The 22,408-nt window shown below is 37.8% G+C and overlaps 1 protein-coding gene across 1 annotated transcript in view; it reads left to right on the top strand.

The window, feature by feature from the left end:
* The first annotated feature begins 15,479 nt into the window (after nucleotides 1–15,479).
* LOC126809552 (androglobin) overlaps nucleotides 15,480–22,408 on the top strand; it is a 44,036-nt gene continuing 37,107 nt past the window's right edge. Inside the window, exons 1-2 of the mRNA XM_050534181.2 lie at nucleotides 15,480–15,633; nucleotides 19,931–20,063. Coding sequence (XP_050390138.2) covers nucleotides 15,624–15,633; nucleotides 19,931–20,063 — 143 coding nt within the window. The 5' untranslated portion in view covers nucleotides 15,480–15,623. The remainder of the gene's footprint in view (nucleotides 15,634–19,930; nucleotides 20,064–22,408) is intronic.

Genomic DNA, 22,408 nt, shown 5'->3' with positions numbered 1-22,408 from the left:
ATCAGGTCAACCCCCAAATCAAAACTAAAATTATACATGCATAAATCAAAGAAATACACACAAGCCAAGAGAGTTAGGGAGGGGGTTAGATGGTTAAATGGTTAGCAGGTGCCCGCTGTATCATAAGGTCTGTCATTGAGTCAAATGGCCTGGTTTCGATTCCCCGGTTGTACGTGACAAGGAGTAGGGTCGCCTGTCCAATCCCCAAATCAAAACTTAAATTATACATACATTTACATAAATCAAAGAAATACACACAAGCCAAGGTGTACATTTCTTTGGAGAGTTAGGGAGGGGGTTAAATGGTTAGCAGGTGCAAAACTGTATAATAAGGTCTGTCATTGAGTCAAATGGCCTGGTTTCGATTTCCTGGTTGTACGTGACAAGGGGTAGGGTCGCCTGTCCAACCTCGTGGGTTTTCTCCAGGTTCTCTGGTATCCTCCCACTGCTGAAGACCCCTGCACGCAAGTGAATTATTGAAATGCAATTGAACCATGTGTTAGTCCCGAAATGACCTAGTTTCTGTCGTCGAGTGGATGTTAAATCCCATTTCTCTCTTTGGAGAGTTGATGTCCATCTGTAACTGGTGTTGGTTCAAGTCTTTGTGGCAGTGACAGTCCTCGGCAAACCAAACTCAATATGATCCATAGTCTTCGACATTAAAAACACAAATTATTTGTCAATTTAAATCAACTTTGAAGTTGTGATCCTACCAGAAAAAGATTGGCTTCTGATATCTAATATTTAAGACAAAGTAAACATTTTACTATTGGTACATGAATCGTGTACCATAATGCGTTGCGGTGCTTTTTATAGCAAGGAACTCGTAGAACAAGGCTAGGCATATTCCTCATGTCAGATTGTATGGTGACACCATATTCTTATCTGGGGAGCATGCGCAATAAACACTATCAGTGTAGACTGGAATAACCAGACACTAGAGACTTCTGGCGTATTTCGCCAAACATAACTGATTTGAAATTGGAGTAAAAACGATTGAATGTAAATCAGTTTATATACATTCATATTACATTATTATATGCGCTGCGACCCATTTGTGTCAATTTCTAGGTGCCAAATATTAGTGATTCAGCTGCTTTAAAAAGGCCCCAAACAGCTTTATATTGGTCTGTTATGTGTGCTAAAAGGGGTGGGGTTGGGAGTGCAGTGTCGAATATCTTTCTTCTAATACTCCACTACAGGTGCCTTAGAGAAAGATGGCGGTATTAGTATGATAGGGGTTAGTATCGGCTTCTTCCTTGGGTTTTAACGCAAACCGACAAAATGAAATGAGGGTTAGCGTCTTTTCTGTGCCAACCGAATGAAGATAGCAGTATGAGTATGTGTAGTTTATACATCAAATTAGATAAAGAGCTAGCAGTTCTCACTATAATAGTTAAAAACTATATAATGTAAAGGGAAAATGCTGAAAATTTGTCAAATTGCTCCACTCTGAACCAAGTATTAGCATTTAAATTTTAGGCCTAATCTCGATCATCATTACTCAAGTCGGTAGGATAAAAAAACATAGCATCACAAATGGTTTCAGGGCTTATTATTCGTTTGAATACGCACCCAGGTGATACAGATGGATGATACAGGTAAATATACATTATATACAAGATCATACCAAAGGGCTAATAAATGTTTTAACCCTATCTCCTATCTCATCTGGTCTCCCGTGAACCTCTTGTGTAGGGATCATTTAAAGAAAGATAAAATTAGGGATAAAAATATATTGTAACGAATCAAATGAAAGCAGTTAAATTAATATATAAATTTCATTGGTTAAAGGTTTATAGTAAAATATAATTAATAGAATCAGTTAATAAGCTTCAAGCCATAAATAAAGTAAAAGCCTTGACACTTGAATGGCACTGATCTGACTGTATTGTTCATTCTATAACCTGTGCTCCAGATGTCTCTTAATAAGCCTATTGGCACCGACACCCCACCTTGGCAATTAAGTGATCCAACCACCAACACTTATTTAAGTCAGGCCACAAATAAACACAATAACCCAACAGAGGCTAGGGCACTAGCATTGGAACTATTAGACTCAAGATGGAGTGACCATCTCAAAATTTTCACAGGTGGTTCAAAATATTCTACAAAGGGAGCAACAGAATACGGCATATCAGTGGCGGACCCAGGATTTATTCCAGGGGGGTGACTAAAAGAGGTCAGGGGCGAAGCGCGGTCGACCAAAGGCGGGAGCACTAGAAGGGGGGGGGGGGGACATAGGGTGTCCAAAGGGGTTAAAACTATTTTGTGCTATTTTTGTGTCTACATGTATGTATACGTATTTAACTTAATTATTTAATAAAAAAAAAAAAAAAAAAAAACCCAAAAAACTTGTCCGATTTTGCGTTTTTTAAATCTCTCGGGGGGGGGGGGGACTAGTCACCCCCCCCCCCCTCTGATTCTACCACTGCATATACATACGCAAAGTAAAGCTGAACATCAGGAAAAGGCTACCAGAACACTGTTCTGTGTACACCACAGAACTGATGGCCATTAAAACTGCACTAGAATGGCTAGCTATGCAAACGCATCAAAAAGCTGTAATCCTGTCTGACTCTCTGAGTAGCATCAAATCTATTGAATCGAACTCCTCCAAAAACAGGCAGATCCTAATCCACCAAGTCAGGGACCATATTCATAAAATTAAAACCACTGGGTGGGAGGTGATCCTTGCATGGATCTCTTCCCACGTCAACATCTTCGGCAACGAACAGACCGACGCGCTAGCGAAGTAGTCCGATAGTCAATGTAAATTCGTCGGCTTTTCGGGTAGAAATCGTGGAATAAGCTTTATTTTGTAGGTTTTGATGTTTGATTACAAAAAAACAATGTTGACATTTTTTCTGAGTAGGTCTTCACAGTATGGGAGGCCATTATTTGAGGGTAGACATTTTGCGATAATATTCCAAATTATTTTTTATTTTCACCTGATTTATAATGTTACCGACATATCAACTGTGATTTGGCAATGTATTAATATTGGCGGCATTCATGACTATATCTCAGATTGTTTTCCATCATTTCATGATGATATTTCCAAGATGGCGCCCATTTTAAGCGGGAAAATCGGTCGATGCGCTGATTTCGATTAAGTAGTAGTGTTTGGTGTCAATATATATGTTTTCGGGGTCACAAATCCCATTTCTGACATTTACAACCTTGTAAAATGATCACATGTCCATATACTTAGCATATTACCAAGATGGCGGGCATTTTGGGCGTGAAATTGAAACGATGTGCAGATTTTGAGTAAGTGGTAGTGTTTGGTGTCAATATATATGTTTACGGGGGCGCAGAATCAATTTCTGACATTTACAACCTTGTAAAACGATCACATGTTCACATATTTAGTATATTTCCAATAATGCTGCCACTTGTGGTGGGAAAATCGGACGATGGGTTGATTTCGATTAAGTGGTTGTCTTTGGTGACATATATTTTTTCGGGGATTCAGATTCGGTTTCTGTCATATACAACTACGTAAAATGGTCGTATGTTCACCAATTTAGCATATTTCCAAGATGGTGGAACGTTTTCTAAACACATTAGCATTTATTTATCATCGATTTTCCTGGGAAAGTAAAGCCTATTCCTGGCATGAAGGCTAACAGAGCATAGCGGCAGCGTCGTGCTTACGCCATGTGCCCATCTTGCACCTGCAACGACCACACCAAGCGCTTACTACAAGATCTTTCTACGCTCGCGGTTACCAGTCAGACCGGAATACTTTCTTACCACACTCCAGTGATGTGCCTAGCAGGCGTAAGGCGTTCTCTCGCCACGCCTATAGAGACTGTGCCATGCTCACCCGTCCTCATTCACTTTCAAAGCAGAAAACAACCAATAACCAAGCAACCAAGAACATTTCATAGTTTTCTTGAGGTTTCCTCTTTGGGTGCTAGACTGGAGCTGATGGACGAGGCAAGCATATGGCCAGGGGCTTCGTTCCAGCCTGACAGCAACGTGAATGATAGTGGTGGGGACGTGGCTGTAATGAATGAAATGAAATGGAGTTTAACGTCCTACTGTTCTGCTCCTAACCTGGGCTAATGAAGACGGGCATACGCCATACAGTGTGCTATGAGGGAAATTTTGCCCGGACAGCGGCACTACGGCCTACTCTTATATCGAATTCCAACTGCCAAGGGATCTTTTACGTGCACGCCAATGTGTACACGGGACCTCGGTTTTTCGTCCCATCCGAACGACTAGACAGCTTTCCTTGTCAGCCCCTCCGTCCTGCATCACTGACAAGGGAGAACCACGCCGGAAAATCTGGATGAACTTTCTCGGCCAATGCAGGGATCGAACACCCGACCTCCAGGCTAGCGAGCAAGCGTCTTACCCACTTAGCCACGTGATCCCCCACGTGGCTGTAAATGAAATACTTGCCAAGAAGCCCTCATAGCATAGATTATGTTATCAACTGACATCCAAGATGAATGTAGAACGAATATGTGGAATGATATTGCGCTGGAGTTCAACTACTGCATTGTTGGATAATATACCTAATGGGTAAACTCGGCACAGGCTTCCAGGAACATGCTACAAGCTTATACATAGCCGAATTGGATTCAGAAACCTTTACAGTAATGTGTTTAGAAAACGTCCTGCCACAAACAAAAATATGCTGAATGTGTGAGCATACCACCATTTCACGCAGTTGTAAATGGCAGAAATCGAATCTGCGCCCCCGAAAAACAAATATTGACAAAAAAACGCGACTACGTAATCAAAATCAGCACATCGTCCCATTTTGACGCCCGACATGAAAGCTATATTGGAAATATGCTAAATATGTGATAATTTTACACAGTTGTAAAAGGCTAAAATGGAATCTGCTCCCCCAAAAATATATCCTGGTACCATAGACGACTACTTAATCAATATCCGCACATCGTTCCATCTTCCCGCCAAAAATGGCCGTCATACTGTAAATGTGCAAAATAATCATTTTACACAGTTGTTACTGGCCGAAATGGATTCTGTGCCCTTGAAAACATATATATTGACACCAACGACGACTACTTAATCAATATCAGCACATCGTCTTATTTTCCCGCCAAAAATGCCAGCCATCTTGGTAATATGCTAAGTATATGAACATTTGATCATTTTACAAGGTTGTAAATGTCAGGAATGGAATCTGTGGCCCCGAAAACATACATATTGACACCAAGCACTACTACTTAATCGAAATCAGGACAGCGTCCGATTTCCCCGCCAAAAATGGTCGCCATCATGGAAATATCATACTGAAATGATGGAAAACAATCTGAAGTATAGTCATGAACCCTGCCAATATGAATACATTGCCAAATCACAGTTGATATGTCGATAACATTATAAATAAGGTGAAAATAATAAAATAAGTTGGAATATTATCGCAAAATGGCTACCCTCAGATATTGGCCTCCCATACTATGAAGACCTACTCAGAAAAAATGTCAACATTGGTTTTTTTGTAATCAAACATCAAAACCTACAAAATAAAGCTTATTCAATGATTTCTACCCGAAAAGCCGACGGATGGGAATTATGTAATAAACCGAATCCGACTAAAGGAGGGTTTGTCACTAAATGAAATAGACAATTTAGAATATAGCAGTCAGGAATTTGCAAGCATATCAAAAGAGAAGATTAAAAATGCATGGAAATCCCTTCTAAAACAAGAAAACACCCATCGCTATCAAATAGATAGCAATCTTGTAGACAAGGTTTACATTAATCATCCCACAATCAAAATATGCAAACTCATCACGAGGCTCAAAACAATAGATGTAGTCAAAGACTACACCTATACACCCATCAAATGCCCGTGTGGACACACTGCAACCACTTCACACCTACTAATCGACTGCAATCAACTAAAGAAAGAACGCCAATCAATGATTGGCAAACTGATAGGGAAGGGAAGAACACTTTGCTTCAACTCTCTCCTCTCTCCACCGCCAGATGATAGATACTGGACCTCTCAGCTTATCTGGGATTTCATTTAGGAAATAGGTTTAACAAAACATATATAATGATATGCGTAAGCCAGGTAGTACGCAAAGATGTCTCCTAGAAAGAAGCGTAACCCATCTGGCAACTAAACTAATTAATTAAAAAACAAGCAGTACAGGGCGCAAAAATGTCCCCACGAGGGAAAAGTTCTGTCCTGCACAAACCAATTAAAATAACCTAAGCAGGGTGGTGCGCGATAATGACCCCAAAAGAGGGTAACGCAAACCACCTTGCACCCCATCTTATTATATTATATCAAATATATACTTAAATAACGATTGATTTGAACATCCATGTAATTTCTTATAATGTTGTATTGTACTTACAAATGAAATTGAAATAAAGAACATTTTTAAACTAACTTTATATATACGTTCAACCGTATGAATATACGATTAAGAGTGCCATATTGAATTTATTACTTTACTTTATTCTACTTCACTTTATTTTACCGTATTTTATTTTATTTTATTTTTCTTTCTTTATTTATTTTTATTCTATTCATTATTTATCTACCTAATTAGTTTATTATTTTAAGTAAGTTATCACCATGTGTGTGTTTCTCTGCCTCGAGGATTTTAGTCTATGTTTCTTTTGTTCATGCCTCTCGTCCTCTTTTAAGTAGTTATGCGTACATGGCTCTCGTCCTCTTTTAAGTAAGTTATCCCCATGTGTGTTTCTCTGTCTCGAGGATTTTAGTCTTTGTTTCTTTTGTTCTTATGTGTACATGCGACTCGTCCTCTTTTAAGTACAACCCAAAGCCATTAAAAACGCAATGCCAACTTCAAAGGTTATTTACTGCAACAACTTTTAACAAATGTACATAACAATTGACAAAATCGAGATAACAAGCATCTGTGGATAATTTCATAAAAGAATTCACTACAAATGCACAAAATCGAAACGTCAGAGAACAATGAAATAAAGCAGGGGTCAGCTGAAGTCAATATCGTGTATGCCCACCCTGAGCTCTTACACATGACTGAAGTCGCCTTGGCATGGACTGGCACAGATGTCTCACTATACGCTGTGAGATTGTTTGCCAATGATTTTAGAGTGCCTGTACCAACTCTGCAACAGTTCGTGGTGGCATGGCTTGAGTTCATCCCAAAGGTGTTCGATCGGGATCATGTCGGGAGACATAGCGGGCCAATCCATAACACGGACATGATGATTGTTCAGAAAGTCTCTTGTCAACCTGGCAGTGTGGGGGTCGGGCGTTGTCATGCTGGAAAACCATCTGTCGACGGACGCCATGTTGGGCCAGCAATGGAAGCAACACCGGACGAAGGATGGTGTCAACATAATGTTGAGCGTTGAGATTGCCTTGGACCAACACCAACTGTGACCGGAAGTTGACGTTGATAGCGGCCCAAACCATGACGCCACCTCCCCCGGAACGATCCCTTTCCAGCACGCGGTTACGAGCAAAGCGTTCATGTCGACGTCGGTAGATACGATGACGTCCATCAGGAAAACTGAGGTTGAATCGGGATTCATCCGAAAAGGTGATATTTCTCCGTGGTGTGTTTGCGGCCCATTGCTGTCTGGCAAGTCGATGACGATGCAAAAGAATTTGACCTTGGTAAGGTCAACGGCCGTGTAACCCAAGCGCAGCCAGGCGCCTCCGGACTGTTTGAGGGCTGATCTGACGTAGCTGTGTTCCAACAGTTCCCCTGGCAGTAGCAGTAGCTGACTGGAACCTGTTGCGTAGATGATGTAGTCGGATGTGGCGATCTTGAGCAGCGGTTGTTACAGGTGGTGCTCCAGGTCGGGGTCGATCGGCAACTTCCAGTGGCGTGAAAGCGTTGTCTGAGGCGAGCAATGGTCGATGGGTGGACATTAAAGTGTTTGGCGACGGCTACCTGATCCAGCATGCCAATAGCCCTGTTCTTGTTTTCTTGTGCAAGCGTGGCATTTTTCCGAAGTGATGAATGTTGAAATTTTGATCTGTATTTTAAAGGGCCAGAGTGTAGGGAATGCACGTGCAAAACGTGTGACATGGGACTGCTTAAAATCGTGAAAAAAGACAAGTGTTGCGTTTGCACGAACAAATTTTATTACCGAGAACTGATATTGGGTTCAAACCCAGAACTCCACAAAAAGAGACCCATCACACGTTTCACCTATGTGCCATAAGATAGGAAAACCCAAGAAAACGTTTACCAGAAATATTTCACGAATTGGGCATTGCGTTTTTAATGGCTTTGAGTGTATATCGTCAGGGTATCCTCCCACGTGCCGAACAGGTCAGTCAGGCACTTCAGGATTCCCCAGTCGATTAATCCTGTCGTGCTGCAGACTGCCACGTGGTAGGATACTCGGCTGGTCTCTTCTTCTGGTACTGTGTAAGTTTTAACGATTGGGTCTATCGCTTTTCTGCTTTACTACACATCTACACTATAATACACATTATCTCTAATATACGTGGACTCCCTAATATACTTTATATAGCACACCTCTACACTATAATACACGCTATCTCTAATATATACAGACTCTCTGATACATCTCTTTATTATAATACATAATATACTACACACATCTAATACACATACTTTGTAATATACTGTATATCACACACCTCTTTACTGTAATACACATTATACCTAACATGTCAAATAGGTTCTTGTGTGTTTATTTTATGTCACACGTCTCTACTATAATACACCATAATATACTTTACACATCCAGTGTACTTTATATCACACAATCTCTACTATAAATAATACACAGTATACTTAACATCTCTAATATACATTGTACTTTATGTCATATATTCTATTCTGTAATACGCGATCTACATATAATGCATAATACTTTATAGTTAGGCAAATCTCCTCTATTCTGCGATGTACAATATACCGAACATACATAGACAAGACTTTCTAATATATTTATATACACAATATTTACACATCAAATACACATACTCTATGATATACATAGACTCCTTAAAGTAATTTATATCGCACACATCTGTATTGCAAATGTGAATGTATTGAAAATTTCAGTCAAATTACTTTATTCTGATCGACGAGTGTTTAAAGTTTTGACAAGAAATAGTGTAAATATCCTCCATTGCCAAGTACTGTTTTCAAAAAATAAAAAAAATGAGAAAGTGAAATGTCTGGGATCCAGTCTGGTGGATGGCGCTGCAACTTTAGCGGGGTTGGGGTGGCCTAGTGTTCTACAGTGGCGCGCTTCGACCTCTAGCTGGTCGGTCACCTCTGGCTTGCGGCTGTGGTTTCGATCCCTGGTGTGAGCGTATGTGGCTTTCTCAACCTCGTGAGGTTACTCCGGGTACTCCGGTTTCCTCCCACAGTAAAGACCCTAGAAATGGTCCCACTACTGATGTATTCCGTCTTGCTGCAGCCACAGTAGTGGACCGGCCTAAGGCCTTCCTTTGAGCAAGTTTTGTAGTCAATTGACTACAAAAAAGTTACTGGCATATAACTCCCTTAATTTCTAATAACACTGACCCCAAACTGTACTGTATATAGTGTAGCATAATAAACCAATTCCCATTGAAATACAGGTGAAACCTTACCGTAAAATTATATGATTTGATTAAACCCAACTGCTATGCGAAATTTCTGTTTAGTTTACAACGGCCGCGGAAACAGAATCACGGGTTGTCATGTCAGTTAGAAAGATGCCTGCGCGTGCGATAAGATAATAATAATAAAAAATATAATGAAATATAAGACTGGAAGCGGACGTTAAACACTAAGAATCCAAAATTTTAAAATTGTTTGCATATACAATTTGTAGCAGTTTGACATATATTATTAATCTTTGTATTTCTCAAAACATGTTCCTCGGCGCCCTTAAACTTGCTAAAATTATTCCTATACATAAGAAGGGAACTAAAGGGAACAATTATAGGCCAATCTCAATTCTTCCCACAATTTCAAAAATATTTGAAAGGCACTTGAGCACTCAAATTCAATATTTTTTGGAAACATTCAATGTTCTTTATGCGTACCAATCTGGATTTAGATCAAATCATTTATGTGCTACTGCATTGATCCGAATGGCAGATAATTGGCTTGATGCTATCGATAATGGTGCGAAGAGTGGTATAGTGTATCTTGATTTTAGCAAAGCATTTGATCTCATTGATCACAAGCTTATTATCGAAAAACTACATCTTTATCGATTTGATAAAAATTCACAAATTTTGATTGAATCATATCTTGACTCTAGGAAGCAAAAGTCTGTTTAGGATCAATTACCTCCTCAATTACTACAGTCAAATGCGGGGTTCCACAAGGGTCGATCCTGGGTCCTCTCCTATTCCTTATTTTTATAAATGATCTCCCACTCAATATTGAATCAAGTTGTTTGCTAATGACAGTACCCAGCATTGTTCACAAAACGATATTTTATCCGTCGCCAATAATCTCCAAAATGATCTCTATATTTGGTTGCCAAATGATGTGAAAACAATGGGATGGTAATCAATCCTTCGAAAACAAAATCAATGCTGATTTCATCAAACCACAAAAGAAATCAGAAAAACCTAACTTTATCACTTCATGGTGAGAAAATTGAGACGGTTACTACCGTAAAATTACTTGGAATTCAAATTGACCATAACACATATGTCTAAAAAAAAACTTGCATCAAAAGTATTTCTCCTAAATAAGATAAAAGACCATTTACCTTACGAGACAAGAATTTTGTTTTATAATAGTCACATTCTACCAATATTTGACTATTGCTCTATTATTTGGGGGAATTCTACCAAAAGTAGATTAGACATTCTTTTAAAATTACAAAAGAGGGCAGCTCCGTCCACCTCTTTATTTACTAACTCGGTTGGCTTCCCCTTACACAGAAGATTCTTTATAATAAAATTGACTTATCATTAAAAATTATTACATTTAATACTCCACTTTATCTGAACTCCTATTTTATTGAAAAATCTCTTGTTTCCAAAATTGATATCTTGCTCCGTTCACAGACCAGTAAATCTCTTTTCCTTCAAAAATGCAAAACGGAATCCATGAAACGTACTTTTCATTATTCTGCATGTCTTTTATGGAACAACCTGCCTTTTGATATAAAGATGTGTAAAAATGTTGAAAATTTTAAGATTGATCCGAAAACTCATTTATATTGAGCACTGAAGAAACCATAATATTCAACTGATGACATACTTATTATTTTTCGTGTATATTTAACTTGCAACTGCATTCTATCCATGGAGGTGTATATATTGACTAGAGTGTATGGTTGTCACGTGATCGCGTGCCGACTATGGAGGTCGGCAGCCATTTTACAACCGGGAAGATTTAGCCTACGTTGGCATATATCAACATGCCGGAGAGTTGTTGTTGTTTTGGTTAATTCAATGTCAGGCGAAAAGGGAGTGGATTATCATTTCATTAGTAGGTAAGATATATTATAAGTGAAATAGTGATCTAAAAGATATAGTATAATCATGATAATTGTGTAAAATAATTTAATAAACACGACGAGAAGACGTCGAACACTGGAAGTTTGAGGCCGGAAACCGGGCGGGTCTATATTATTAGTACTGATACTTTTATTATGTAATAATTACAAGGTCCGTGCGTTTAGCGAACTTCCAAATTAATGTACATTTAATTATTATGGAAATTGCGCATATTATATATATACACACATTTTGCATTGTACGAAAAATATCGCGGGGAGTAAGTCTACTTATTGGAGTGGAGTGTTATGTCACAGACATGCACTCACTGGCCAGTAGTTGCTTTGCTATCGGTTAGTTTTACTCCCTCGAATTTTATTAATTAGGCCGACATTAATTGTGTGTGTACACAGATGTACAGAATAAAGTGAAAGTTTCTTGCAATATTTATGTTTCTTATTTTTTCTTCTTCTGAAAACCCGCTTAAAACCCCCGAACTAGTTAAAAAAAAAATGGTTATATAATAAGTAATCTTGATAACTTCATTCCCAGTCAAATTTTGTAAAAAAAAAAAAAAAGGCCTGATGATAATGATATTTCTTTTTTAATCGCTGCTACTACGAAAATCTTATTAAGTATGATTAGGTTAGTCTTATTTTTTTGTAAAATTTAATATACCGCCGTATTTTTCAATAAAGAAAAATCAGACACCAGATCATGGAAATTGAAAATCATATGATATAGGCCTACTAAGGCCTTGCTAGGCGTGTTTATATTTTCCTTTTTTTTTAAAAAAAAATATCTCCAATCGGCATCAGATATTATTTTACTGGTAAATGATAGAAGTCAAAGATTATTTTTAAAATCGATTTTATTTCTTTACATGATATAGATAGTTTAGTTATCTCTCAATCAAGCAGTCCTTTCATTTCAAATCGTCCAACTGAACAAATTATTTAGATCTATCCAAAATAAAGTTTTATGTGAACTACCGTCACCGAGGAGCAATGTTCAAAATTTTGCTGAACACTTTATAGATCTGGACATTCGAGGACGTTCACTGTGCTCAATTAATAAAATAAACATGATTTTGTCAGTTCTGCATTACAATTTACACCATATGGTGACCATGCCACGGTATTCATCATGATGATAATTATGATAAGAGTTATTCTTAATAGTAAAGCCCCAAAAATATGCCAGTTGACCAAAACGATTTTGTTTTTAGGACAGTAAGGTAAGACCTTTCAATCATCATTTTTTTGGTTGATATTGTTGAATTAGAACTGCTTTTTTAATGGGCTTGTCCGCCCTCCGTCAGTCTATTTCCCTTTGTTTACATAGCGTTCATCCGGGCACTTCCGTGATTCTTTCCCGGTTGAAACATGGCGGCCGGTCTCCAGTGACGGCCCACGGCCACTCGGCAAACCTCGGCAGATTCCGGTCCCCTACATCTAGCCTCGGCTGTATGACAGTAAGTGATATGTACCTACGCCTATACATTTGCGATGCGGCACCGGTTTACTTATAAGGGAAACTTGCACGCGTTTAGAAAGAAGTTCTCACAATTGCGTCGTTCGAAGAGTGTGTAGAATTTTCAGTGCAAATTTGTCCTTGTCTTAAGAAAATCGGATAAACTTGAAAGAAAAACAGCTTCAAACTTTGAAAATCTTGTAAGATAAAACATTCTTCAAATACGTCGTCATCAATCACGTCATTGGTCGTCATGGACAACGCCATTGTAATCCGGGAACTATCTTATTTTGTGTGTAATTATAGTGTTCTTCCTATATTTTACTTGTATAAGTAAGTGCACTTTCTAGATGCTGTATTCGCGGACCGGAATAGCTGGGAAACGGGTTTGCGTCTGTCTATTTTTAAAATTTTGTGGGTCTACCCCCCCCCCCCCCCCGCCCCATAAACCCGGTTATATAATATAGCGCGCTTCTGAAAGGCAATTTATCGGGCTTTTCATTTTCATCTCACTCGTACGTCAATGCTTAGGCATCTAATATCCATATTTACATCTCTGATATACACATATTCTTCGGTACACCTTATATCACATGGGGACCGCGGTGGCCTAGAGAGTAAGTCCCTAGCTCGCGAACCCGGGGGTCCCGACTTGGCTAATGAAGACGGACACACGCCACACAGTGTGCTATGAGGGAAAGTTTGCTCGGACAGCGGCACTATGACCTACTCTTATTTTGAATTCTAACTGTCAAGGTATCTTTTAGGTGCAAGTCAGTGTGTACCCGGGACCTCAGTTTTTTGTACGATCCGAACGACTAGATGAAACGAAGTGAGGTTTAACGTCCTACTGTTCTGCTCCTATACTGGGAATAAGCCATACAGTGTGCTATGAGGGAATTTTGACCGGGCAGCGGCACTATGGTCCACTCTTATATCGAATTCCAACTGCCACGGGATCTTTTACGTACACGCCAATGTATACGGGAGACATCGGTTTTTCGTCCCATCCGAACGACTAGACAGCTGTCCATCCTGCACCACTGATAAGGGGAAACCGCGTCGGAAAATCCGGATGAACTTTCTCGGCAAATGCAGGAATCAAACACTCGACCTCCAGGCCAGTGAGCCAGCGCCTTAATCACTTAGCCACCGTGGCTCCAGAGTCTGTTAAAGCGGAAATTGCAAATTTTTAAGTTATATTTTTAAAATTTATTTTAAAAAAGGCCTGAAAATAGATGGTATCCATAAACAGTCCTACCTTGTTAAAGAATAATCCTATTAATCCTATAATTCACTATTGCCAGCTGAGAAATTGGCAAAAATATCATTTTCCTCTTCATTTTCAAACGTTTGAATATCGCTACTCCATGGTGGAGAATAGAAAACAAGGGAGGTAATTGGGAGGTAATTGTGTTATTATTTCCTGTGTAAATGAATCTTAAGTGTGAGAATGACACCTATGATCGTATAATTGTGAGTTGACAACCTATTGAACAAAAGACATAGAAATAATTACGTTTTGACTTTCTTAGAAAATTTGCAATTTCCGCTTTAAGAGTGGTTATAGGGATCATAGAAAAGGGGGCGATTCCAGAATATGACCAACACTTGTGTTTGTAACCGCTATACCTTGCCTGAACTCTAACCCCTGTATTTTGCGAAAAGCGAATCACTTAGAGAGATTTTGTTTTCTAACCAACGTGGGCTTAATTTGCTAGAGGGCAATTTTAATGTTCGGTTTGCGCTGTGAATAATATTGGTAAATAAAAAATTGACATGTTTGTTATTAAAGGGTGATTGCAGTGGTGGTAATATATACCCACTATATAACTAATACCTACTCAACGATAAGACACGAAATAATATTTTTTGTTTAATTATAAAGTAGATCTACTCGACCATTCAACAGGATCTTTTTCAATAGAATAACTTGTTGGATAGTGTACCCTTTGACTTCATTATAACCAGTGACAAAAATACTCTTTTGTTTGTTAAACCGTACAATAGCTTTCTGATTGTAAATAAAACACGAGAATGGATATATTATAGGCAAATGTGCTGTAAACATTCCATTTCTCACCATTCACTAAAAAAATGAAAATCAAAACTAAATCTGCAACAACATCGGGTTATTTTATATGCAGACAGCAAAGTAAGTGCATTTGGCTTTAGGATATATTTTCGCACACGGCTGTTTATTAATAATTACAAATCGCCAAAGTATATAGATATATAAAATAGATCATTCTTAATCGCTGTTCTTATGAATAAACATTTAGAAAAGATAATTTAAAAAAGAAAATTATCTGCAAAGTGTTAAAACGGAAAGATAATTAATTGTATCTTCACAATATTCGAAAATAAAAATTAAAAAATAAATGTGTGTAAAAAAAGGTAAAATATTTCTAAAGCATTTAAGCATGTCCGTAGCGCTGGGTAGGCCTACTTAACAAGTAAACGGTTGGATTTCTACGCGAGAGTTATAGAATTTAACAAAATGATATGTTTACGGTACAGTAAAGCCCTACGCGTATCTCTGCGACGAAATTGAACCTAATCTACAATGAGAAATTGTCTTGCTTTTTATTGGGTAGGAGATTTTACTTAACGGTAAATTAGTGATAAAGATATCATTTTATCATAAGTTAAAAAAAAAACAAACTCAGTGGATTATTACAAGTATGTTATAAAGTCTCTCTTAAACATTAATAATATGAGTAAAGGTAAGAAGACGCTTTATATTTATAATATAGAACTTAACGTTTTTCTTACATTCATCTCTATGTTATTTTAATTCATGTATGCGTGAGGAGGGGTGTGAATACACAATATTTTGCTATATTAATATTAGGCTATGCAACCCAAGTCATTCGACCATAACATTAATCATGAATCATCGCCGTGTTACAAAGTAGTATTTACAATAAAAATAAAATCATTTTTATATATAGAAAGTATCCATGTTTCTTTTTCATTACCGTGCATAGGCATAATTTTATGGGTCATATTAATTGATCATTGCTAGAATATTTCCAACTAAATAAACAATGTTCTGTCCATCAACATAAATAATTTATGGGGTATTTTCTTTATCGAAAGTGGTACCAAACTCGTAAGTGTTTGGTTGATTCAAACAACCTATTTTAAAGCATGGACAATATAATTATGATTAGTACCAGCTTATATCATTAATAATTTCATTTTAACATATTTAGAAATGACAAATAAATAATAGGTAACTAATTGAAAAAATTAATGTCTTTTGGTGGATTTTGACTGACCGAAATATCATTTGATGTCATTGGTACACACAAATTACACAGACTTTGCAAGGGATCAATATATAGATGTAACCAAAACAAATAACACCCCTCACATCCCATACATCTATATTTTAGTTAATATCCTTAAATGACATTTAGAAGTAGAGGTGTAATCAGGCCCGTAGCCAGAGGGGGGCCAGGGGGGAATGCCCCCCCCCCCCCCCGAAAAAATGGTTTGCCCCCCCCCCCGAAAGAAAATTGCCGACCATAGCTCTAAAATACCTACTGTAGACTGTGCCAGGTGTGCCCCCCCCCTAAAACATCACTGCCCCTCCGAAGCTAGCAAGCTGGCTACGGTCCTGGGTGTAATATTCATAATAACACAATTTTATGGATTTCCTACTTCTTAGTTTATTACATGCACCGTTTCAATACTCTTCAATATTGCTTGATAAAGATACCTGTAAGAGTATTGAAACGTTGCATGTAATAAACTAAGAAGTAGTAAATCCATAAAGTTGTGTTATTATGTATATTTTAGTTATATCGCACAAAGAAGCCAAACTGATATCAATTGCCAAAAGAACACCATTGATGATCGAATTCTAAGGCATCAATGAGATATTAACGTATACTCTGTCACATTTTGATTTTTAAGGTTTATTAGCGTATTTTACATTATATTACTCAATCTTAATTACATTTAATTTCTTAGTGAACGTGATAATGTCTCTAAATTATAAAAATGAAGTAACATAGTGATCGATGGCTTGGTTTGACCCATGATTTAACTTCAAGCGTGTCTTAGTTACGCAAGTATACATGCTGTTTATTACCCAAACTAGATATTAAACACTTAAACATGTTTTTCCCCTGTAGATCATTATAAAATTCTATACAAAAGGTAGCCTATGAATGGTATCTATATTTACAATAGAATCAATAACATAGAAACCTGGTAAATTAACCACACAGGTATTTGTTATGCGGCTTAACTCAGTTTATTACATGACTAAATAAAGCATACCTTGATCCATTACGTTTAAAACATACATGCAGTGACCTGATCACGGTATTCATAATAATAATGTGTTCATTCTAGGTATAATAAAGTTGGGTCGTTAAAGACTCGGTGGTATTACTGTCAAACTATATCTCTGATTAATACGGTTGCTTCCGATATGGATTCTATTCTATGGATATGTTTCTGCATTTTCCCCCCACCCCACCCCCTGTACTAATGGTGGCACCCCATGTGGATAATTATTTCAAGCAAGATCACCCCCTTATGTTTGTTTAAATAAGTCAGCCAACTGTTATATTATTTAGAGGGCTAATTGGAATTTGGGTTTAGTCATACCGTTATTAATATCTTATATTATCCACCCAAATAAAACATTCGGCCCACTCATTACCAAAAACGGGAGTGTATAAATTATAATCTTGTCAGTGACTAAATTTGGGTTAGGTTTAAGAATTTGGGGGAGAGGTTAAGTCTCCACATAAGCACTGACCTAGGATGATGAAAAATTAGTTCGTGATATTTCCTAGTTTTATTAAAAATACATACAATACATTAGATTTATATACAAAGGCGATTTCACTGTTTTCTGGTGTTGGTGGCGCTGATGGTCTTCTTTGGATGGTGCTTAGAAGGTATTCTGGTATTTTTGTTTCTGAAGAAAAAAGAAAATAAATTTGAGGCTCTCGGGGGAGAGTCACATTAGTGTGTTTCCTACTACGGATTGAATTTTCTAAAAAATCGTGTTTGTTCCACATCACCGGGTTAGGGCTAGGGATTCTTATATCTAGTTGATTTTATTTACTAACGTTTAGGGATAGGATGTGATATATGGCTTGTTTTGGGTTTGGGTGGAGACTGGTCTTATTTAATCTAATTCACTGTGCACGAGGATGTCGTTCAGATATTTATTTTTAGAATATGCAATTATAAGTTTCTGTGTGAATATTTTCGGGTGATTTTTTTTCACATTGCACACACTCCAACGACCGAAGTGTCGCTGTACCTTTAATCCCATTTCATTTCCTTCGAAGGCTGTAATAATTTTTACAGAGACGATTTTATTTCACCTGGAGTTATTTCCCTTTAATAAAGAAAAGCCCATTGAATCTCGTTGGAACTAATTGAAAATAAGAGATCCGAGTCTGCGAGTATTGCGACATCACATCGATGAAAGCGCACGCTAAATGAACCTATTTCACAATTCACAAGAGATATACACGTAAGTGAACAAAATGAAAATCTGCAAGGATTTAGTTTTAGTTTAAAATAGTGGCTTGTGCACATTAGGAGACACCACTATCCAGCCACCAATAGAAATGACATGAAACGGGGGCTTAACTACCTGCTTTTCTGCACCAACCGGGATAATGAATAAGGACAAGGGCTATGTGCCACAAAGTCCTTGCTAGAAAATTCCAAGGCCGACACCCAGAACGTTAGTCCTCAAGGTTAGCGATCCAGCGCCGTTATTACTATATATATATATATATATATATATATATATATATATATAATATATATATATATATATATATATTTCTTAAATATATTTATATATAGAGGATATTTGTCGTTTTAGAGTGAATAACATATTTTATTTCATCGAGAAGCTTAGAGATGAAATAAAATATGTTATTCACGACAAAACGACAAATGTTCTATCTATTTTATGATTTTACAATCATTTTAGGTAAAAACAACATGGACTACTGCTAGCCAGTGGAATAACACTTTTATTTCACTGATAAAACGCGGTATTCCACTACTGATCATAAAATAAATATTTATATTTCTTCTTCAAAACGACAAAATCTCATATATAGACAAACAGACACCCGTTGAAAGCTTGCAGATTACTATAGCAATCAACTTTCTATTAAAGCCCCAATGCGACAGAAGACTAATAAACTTTAAAAAGACCCGAAAATTGTTCTCTAGACAGTGATTAGAAAACCTATAGGTGAGATAACATTGTGAGCTCGATGTACGTGGATAGAAATGAACATCCCTTCAGGGCGATCAGTGTCAATAAAGGTGGCGGCGTGAAGGGTGAATTTTAGAGAGGCATATCTTGCATCATTATTTATTGATTTTAATAAACCTTACATAATGCATCTTTAAGGTGTATATTATGGCTTTAATATGCTACGCCATTCATTGCACATCGTGACCCGATGGTACATGCTTTGGACACAGTCATATTGGGCCTACATAGGAAAGAAGTCCACATACGCCAGAACGTGTAATGTATGTATCGGTACCAAACTTTGACTGTTGATACATTTTTTTTTAAGGCGATGTCGGTCGACTCTAGAATTAAACATACATTATGCAAGAGCTAAATTAATCTATGGCAGGTCTTTCTTTAGGCCTGAAATGTTATCTAAATTATTTATTAGACATTAATTAACTTATCCAGACGATAATCAACTCTCGATGTCATCGCTAGCCTGCGATGTTTACTGGATGATTTGACGTCAAAATGGAAAATCGAGACTTTGTTTTTTTTTATCGTACCGACTTTAGTAATGATGATCGAGGCTAGGCCTAAAATTCAATCTTTAATATCTCGGTTCAAAGTGGAGCAATTTGATTGAAATTTTCAGCATACTCTATTTAAGTTATCTTTTCTTCAGCTATAATAGCAAGAACTATCAGATCTTTATCTAATCTCCCATAACACGACTTTAATATGTATACAACTAAAAATGTTATTTTTAATATATATTATAGGAATGGATGACAGGGGTCGTGTAACTGCATCCCCTCGTAATCGACAATCGAGAGTTCAAAAAGCAGAAGCTGTTGGTCGGCGAACTAGTATCAGACCGGGTGAAATTATACAAAGACGTCGATCATCAGTTACGTAAGTAAATTTTATAATAAAATTAAAAATGATTATTTGTGTACGGATAATCAATAGCGGCGCCAGACAACGAATTCACGCCTATCAGTAGCCTGCTGAAGGAGTTAATGGCAAGCGATACTCATCTTGCCCTTCTTCTTGGGGCAGAAGATGCTCTTCGAAAAATCCCCAAGGCTCCGCCAATGCATGTACGAACATGAAACTTGACCAGCGTGTTTCTTGGACAATTGCGCATCGATTGAAGAACTTCGACTTTTGATATGACGTCACAATTTCAAGATGACTGCATTGGCGTCATCCGATTTCTGGTCCATTATACTCGTGTTCTTGTTTCACTGTCACGTAGTTGTGAATTAGGTACGTGTCTTTGTTTTGCTGTATCGGAACCTTCTTGGCCCCCGTCGCCTCCCTAGTGAGTTTTAAAAAAAATGACCGAAAGAGTGTTTACAAGGATCCGGTGACCGTGGCAATAACTTTTTTAAAATTGACGCGCGACTTCGATAGGGTTCCTCCTTTGGACTAGTCGAACAAACGTAGTGTGTTTTATTTGAAAAGGGAAATCTACGCCAACCGACGGACAATCAAAATTTCGTTTTACTTGTCTTTACTACACTAGGATCTGGAAGACTTGATACATAATCCGCGTTCTGGATGATGTGAGTGATTAGCCAATGAAACGATCTGTTACGGCAAGAATTTGGCGGGAGGTGCACGGAACTGTGGGTAATCTACCAGAAACATCAACGCTGATTGGTTAATCAAATGTCTGATGCCATAGGGTCATTAAGGTCAAAAGCCGCTCGTATGACCTCTGACGCGACCTTCCACTACAACCGGTCAGATCTGCACGTAGTAGAGGCCATCGAAAGTATAAAAAAAAACGAAACGATATATTCAAAAATTTCTCGTGCACCCCCACTCCGCCTCCCCAGAAAGCTCTCACCTCACTTGCTCGGCTCGTGGCTGCGTCACTCGTATTAGGGGCATCAGCCGGTCTCATTTTTCCTAAGCACCCCCGTAAACAAAATCGTTATGTACGCCCCGGAATCTGGTGTTTCGATTTCGGTATGCCATACTTCTGACTGGACTTGAAAAAATATCGTATAGAATGGTTTTATTATCAAGCTATGTTTGATTCAGTTGACATTTGGCGTTCATTGCCATTGTCACTTGTGTGATGTAATTTTCGGGGGATTTAACGTGCAAAAAAGGTATAGCATGTAAAAAGTATCATAGTATATGTATTACTTTCACGTTCGTTAATTGTCAAGTTGTGGGTCAAGGGTGGCGGGGGGGGGGGGGAATTCAGACCGCTTCAAGATCAGGAACAATCTGCAAAGAAAAAACAATTCCGACAGGACTCATGAAGACGAGCATAATATATGTCATACAGTGCGCTATGACGGAATTTTTGCCCGGACAGCGGCGCTATAGCCTATTATATTTCGAATTCTAAGGGTTCTTTTACGAGCACGCCACTGTGTACACGGGACATCGGATTTTCGTCCTATCCGAACGACTATGCGTTGTCTCTTACCAGGCTCTCCGTCCTGTGCCACTGACAAGGGGGAACCACGTCGGAAAATCCAGATGAACTTTCTCGGTCAACACAGGAATCGAACACGAAACCTCAGGTTAGCGAGCCAACGTCTTACTCATTCAGCCACCGTGGGCTCGTTTGGGGTTCATTGTAACTGACGTATTAACCTTATTGTAATGTACAAGATTTATCAATATTGACACGTGGAATAAATAACAATAGAAGACATACTACTACACTGTAGAATACTATCTGATAAATAAATAACAGTTCTCACGATAAAAAGGCAAACATAATTGATATATAATTATGTTTGAACACAGAAAAAGATACTGTATATATTTCTATGGTTTAAAGAAGTCTAGCACTTCAAGTTTTGCCGGGGTTTGTTGACTTAAAAGATTTTTTGTTTGCATTTAGTGTTAAGTTAAACCATATTGTTGTATGTATAACAGTTATTTACGAGTTAAAACATACATGATAAACAGTTTAATACTTTCTTTTATTTGCTTAGTTTTATTCATTGATGTGTGCTTTAATGATATTATGTTAGACGCGTGGGGCGGGATTCAATGTTTCATACTGCTTAAGATTTTTTTCCACACACACACAAAGTCTTGAAAAAGAAAGAAATGTAACTGTATTATCAGATGATAAGAAATACTTAGTGGCATAGATTATACTTGTTGGCTTGTTGTTAGCATGCGTCTTTTCTTATAATTGTTTTCGTCTGCGACCAGGAAATTAATTATAGGCTTACAACCTATTTTTGATGTGAACATTGTGATCTACAAAAAAAAAAAAC

This window comes from Patella vulgata, chromosome 2 (genome assembly GCF_932274485.2).
Source record: "Patella vulgata chromosome 2, xgPatVulg1.2, whole genome shotgun sequence".
NCBI classification, from domain to species: domain Eukaryota; kingdom Metazoa; phylum Mollusca; class Gastropoda; family Patellidae; genus Patella; species Patella vulgata.
This window is presented reverse-complemented; position numbering and strand designations above follow the sequence as displayed.